The sequence below is a fragment of the Triticum dicoccoides genome, chromosome 5B (genome assembly GCF_002162155.2).
Source record: "Triticum dicoccoides isolate Atlit2015 ecotype Zavitan chromosome 5B, WEW_v2.0, whole genome shotgun sequence".
In the NCBI taxonomy this organism is placed as follows: Eukaryota; Viridiplantae; Streptophyta; class Magnoliopsida; order Poales; family Poaceae; genus Triticum; species Triticum dicoccoides.
The window spans coordinates 573979286-573984405 of record NC_041389.1 but is presented as its reverse complement, the minus strand read 5'-3'; the positions used below and the strand labels follow the sequence as shown (position 1 = coordinate 573984405).

Here is a 5120-nt window from a genome sequence, read left to right as displayed (position 1 = left end):
AACACAAAATTGACAACTGCAGCTCGTCACGGATAATAGGCCAGAGTGGTCTCCTTCACCGGTCGACACCCATCACGCGCGACAAAAGAAAAGAGAAACTTTATTTTTCATCATTCAAAAAAGAAAAAAGAAAAGAGAAAACTGTCACGAGGCCACTCCTATTTATCTTGTCGTCGGCCAATAACACGTCTCCTCGGAGCCGCTTGGTGGGGCGTCGCACGTCCAGGTGGCTGCCAAGCGTCGCGGCGGCAGGTCGCGGTTCCCCGCAACCCACATGATCGATCCCATTCATTCACGGACCGAAAACGATCCCGAATCCCTGGCGGCCACATGAAAAATCCCGACGAGACCCACGCCGCCACGCGTCCCGCAACGGCCCGGCCCGCGCAGACGGGTCGCCATCGTCGCCCCTGGACCAGTTGCTTGCTCGCTCCTCCCCCATCCCTCCCTCCCGTCCGCCATTGGTCGTCGCCATTTTCCAATCCCACTATTATAAACTCGTTCCCCTCCCAAGAACCCGCAAAGCGCAGGCAGGCAGGCATCTTCCTCCCCCTTCCTCCTCCTCCCCCGTCCTCCGCCGCCGCTGCTGGCTTTCCTTCCGGCGAGCGAGGATCGTCCCTGATCCGTCCGGGGCTCGCCCCCCGCCTCCTCCGTGCGTACGTGCTCGCCCACCTCACCTCACCTCGACCGTCGATTGCTTGCTGCTCCCGCGTTGCGTTGGGCGCTTTGCGTGCTGTTTGCGCCTTCCTCTCTTTTTGGTTTGTGGTGGTAGTTTCGTGCTTGGGGGCAATGGGACGCAGGATTCATGCTCGGACATGCCCACGCCCCCTGTTCTTGATATTATGGTCTAGTAGATATCAATCAAGTTCTTGGTGTTCAGGTCTTGCGGCTTAACGGCCTCCCCCTGAGCTTAGTTGGATTCGTTTCAGGTGCTGCGTTGATTAGGGGTCCTGGATGGTTTGGGTAACGACCTGTATCTGTATGGAGCGACAGATCCAGGAGAAACTTTCTGTCCGATTAGTTTTACAGTTAATTTTCAGATGACCGAGTTTAAGATAGAGAATTTGGTCAAAGCTTTAATCCTAGAGGAATGTCTGCCGTACCATCTTCTTCAGTTTTTATCTTCTTCTTGACTACCATTAAGGAAAAAATGCTTATTTGTTTACGTAAATAGCGCAGCAGAACAGTTGCTGGTGTGGAGTATTAAGCAGGAAACTGTTCAGATCTACTCCAAAAGAGGGTAAGAGAAAAACCAAGAAAAATAAAAGGAAGACCAAATCAAAGCAGGGAACTAGACAGTCCTTCAGCAGACTTAGCACCAGTCAAGATCTCAGAATCTTTCTAGGCCACTTCAGATTCTCACCTCTTCTTCCTATTCAGAATTCAGAAATTATAATTCCTCTGTTTTTTATTTGCTGATAAAAAAATGCAGCCGATTCAAAATGCACACACTATCATCTTAATGGAACTATTCAGTGCCTTCTTGACCTGGTTGACCATCTGTCCTTTGCCCTCATCATCGATATAACATCCAGTGCGTTCTGTTTAGGCTCATCTGACATGCCATTGCTCGCCAAACTGAATGTGGGTGGGAGCAGCGTCAATAAACTAAGTCTAGCATGCCATTGCTCTTATCGTCATAGCACTGAACTGTGTTGTTGAATTGGATTGTGTAGATTCATTTATGTATGTTTATCCACCATGAACGAACAAACTCTAGGGGCAAATTTATCTTTTCTACCTTTAATTTCTTAATATATGCACTAAATCATGCCTCTTATGATTTTGGCTTCTCAAGTATATTTTTATTGTTTGTGCGTACTATTTGCAGCTGGAGGTGAAATAAGCAAATATTTTCCTGACGTCAAGTTTGCTACAGACTGGCCCTTCCTTGGCTGAACCGGCACACACTACCAACATGGAAACATACACCACGGATGATGCGCTTACAGCCATGGGATTTGGAAAATTGCAAGGACTTGTTCTTGTTTATGCAGGCATGGGTTGGGTTGCAGAAGCCATGGAGGTCATGCTACTCTCATTTGTTGGACCACTGATTCGAGAGGAATGGAAAATCTCTGCCCAAGATGAAAGTTTACTCTCAAGTGTAGTGTTTTTGGGCATGTTAATTGGAGCATGTGGTTGGGGATATGTGTCTGACAAATATGGGCGAAGGTAAGGATTTACTTGTACGAGCACTTCTGTGTTTCGCTTTTCTCGAAGAATTTTTATTTTTGACAAAGTTATGACTCTCTCTGTTATGAATTCGAATTTCATATTCCTGATGTACGATTATGCAACTTTGGCACGTCCACTGTGTTTTGGAATTGTAAACATAATTTAATACTATACATGGCAGACAGGTTTATAGTTGCAAACTTACAACAGTGTACCAAATATAATCCCTGAACAAAACTTTTTCTTGTTTCAGGACTGGTTTACTGCTTTCAACTCTGTTTACTACTGGAATGGGTTTCCTAAGTGCTTTGTCTCCAAACTATTTATGTTTGATGGCTCTTCGCTTTCTCGTTGGCGTAGGACTGGGTGGCAGCCATGTGTATTCATCTTGGTTTTTGGAGTTTGTTCCTGCGCAAAATCGTGGCTTTTGGATGATTATTTTTTCCTTTTTTTGGACTATTGGCACAGTCTTGGAGGCTTCACTTGCATGGGTATCGGACTGATACTTTCTGATTTATATTTATATTTTGACCAAGTAATGAAGTCTTATAAAATTTTGTTCCTATTGCAGATTGTCGTATCAACATTGACTTGGAGGTGGTTGCTAGCATTGACTGCCATCCCTTGCTTTCTCTTGCTCCCTTTCTTTGGAATTACACCTGAATCGCCACGCTATCTGTGTGCGCAAAATAGAATATCTGATGCAACACTTGTCCTGGAGAGAATCGCCGAGACAAACCAAGCAACTCTTCCTCCTGGAGTTCTCGTATACCCTCGAGACGGTGAAGTTGATCATAGTACTCTTACCTCTGAGGCAGATCATCTTCTTCCACTCAGAGAGAAGGAATGCACAGATGATGATGTCACAAGCCCCAAATCTGGTAGTGCTGCTGCATTGCGCAGTCTGCTGTCACGGAAATTGCGTAGATCAACTCTTCTACTTTGGTTTGTTTTCTACGCAAATTCCTTTGCTTATTATGGACTAGTCTTGCTGACCGCGCAACTGAGCAATGCAAATAAAAGCTGTGCATCTGGGCTGAAATATGTGAAGAGTGAAACAGATGCCAGCCTTTACAAAGATACATTTGTCACTAGTCTTGCAGGTAGCATTCAGTAGCCTGTTTCTTCATCCAGTCTGACTGGCTGTAGAATATGTCACTAACTCATCATTCTACTGCTCTACCAGAGATTCCGGGTCTAATTGCATCTGCTCTTCTTGTTGAATGGTTTGGCCGAAAAGCTACAATGTGGTGCTTGCTCTTCACATGCTGTGGTTTCCTTGGCCCACTTGTGTTTTATCAGAGTGAGCTATGGACAACTGGCCTTCTATTTGGTGCTCGTGCTTGTGCCATGGGTAGCTACACAGTTGTATGTTTATATGCCCCAGAGGTTCGTATCTTTTTCTCATGGCATGCAGTAAATGTGTTTCTTGGTGACTTGACCATCACAGTATAGTGAGTTTAATGTGTTGAAAGTACCGCCTGGTAGGCCTATAAGTTGCAATTTCAACATTATATCCATCGATTTGGCTAGGTACTTAAAATGGTATTTTGCTTCCTGAATATTTGAATTTTTTTATGTCTGCATTACATTTCATAATGAAGATATATGTAAGTAAACTGGTGCGAGTAAGACCTAAACGAATAAAACATACTACTGCATCCTTCTTATTAATATTATTCAGTAATGTTTTCTTGTCACACTGTCATATTATGACCATTGTGACTTTTTTATGTATTGAATTACATGAAGGGAGTATCTTTAGACAGGACCTATGCAAGGGCTTTTTGTATCTATGATCTCCACATCAAGCTCTTGCAAAGCGATGGACTTCTCTAAGACAGAAGAGAAGCAAGCAACCGACTGATATAAGCACGGTCACAAGAATATTTTACTTGCTAGAGCATCCACTTTTTAGTATCATTGATTTGCATTTGTTAATTTTGAGTTTATTATTGGGTTTACAAGGTGTTCACCACAGAATTTTGTGCTTCGAAATTTCTTGAGGACCCTAGCATCGTGTAGGTTTCTTTGGTTTATAGGTAATCCAATGCAGTGATAAAGGATTCTCCTTCCATCATTGTTGTACTTGTCCTACTTATTTAAATCATAAATTAAATCTGTTAACTATGTCCAGTCAGAATGTACCCAGGATGTAAACAAACGGACATCCTGGTCCATAGATAACTCGGCTAAATGAAGTCTAACGATTCTGATCCATTTTCCTGACAAAAAACCAACTAAGTTATGGCATGTGGTATTCCCCGTCTTAGGGTCTTGTTTATGCTCTTAGCTAGGAACGCTTAGAATGTTATGACAAAGATACATCAGTTGTTGCAGCAAATTTTACCCAAAACAGTCTTGTAGAGCAGTTGTCAGTAGATATTTCGCTTAAGGAGTTCTGTTTTCCTATGAACTAACTTATTCTCTTGTCCTTCTAGGTATACCCGACGTCGGTGCGCTCGACCGGGGTTGGAATCGCGACCGCCATGGGGAGAGTCGGTGGAATTATTTGCCCCCTTGTAGCCGTTGGGATGCTGAGAAGCTGCCATCAGATGGAAGCAATCATTGTGTTTGAGGTGGTGTTATTCCTTGCTGCAATTGCCTGCATGCTCTTCCCTTTTGAGACCAAGGGCCGCGCAATGAACTGATGATGGTCATGGTGTAAACAAGTAAAAACACTTGGACCATAAAATTCGTCATGCTGCTTCGCGTGAACGTTTATATACAAACTGTTATATGTCTAGTATTTTAGTGGACATGACGATGAAGATTCCTCGAAATTCATTTCGGGGTTTCGGATGTTATTGGACATCATTTTGTAAAGTCCTCACTCCTTAAGACTGTAAGTAGGAGTATGTTATGGTATGTATGTATGTATAAATTCTTTGAACGTGATTAAGTGTCTGCAACAGGCATTTCTACCAGTAACTTTTGCTGAA

The 5120-nt window shown here is 43.5% G+C and overlaps 1 protein-coding gene across 2 annotated transcripts; it reads left to right on the top strand.

The window, feature by feature from the left end:
• Nucleotides 1-475: 475 nt before the first annotated feature.
• On the top strand, nucleotides 476-5120 carry LOC119311726 (organic cation/carnitine transporter 7-like). Of its 2 annotated transcripts, XM_037587420.1 has the most exons (6): nucleotides 476-656; nucleotides 1832-2175; nucleotides 2432-2669; nucleotides 2750-3281; nucleotides 3365-3567; nucleotides 4620-5120. In XM_037587420.1, the coding sequence occupies exons 2-6, from the start codon at nucleotides 1919-1921 to the stop codon at nucleotides 4827-4829; spliced, it is 1440 nt and encodes a 479-aa protein (XP_037443317.1). In that variant the 5' UTR covers nucleotides 476-656; nucleotides 1832-1918; the 3' UTR covers nucleotides 4830-5120. The 2 variants fall into 2 exon arrangements, with proteins under 2 accessions (XP_037443317.1, XP_037443318.1); XM_037587421.1 differs by lacking the exon at nucleotides 476-656 and having other exon boundaries at nucleotides 2039-2175; nucleotides 2539-2669.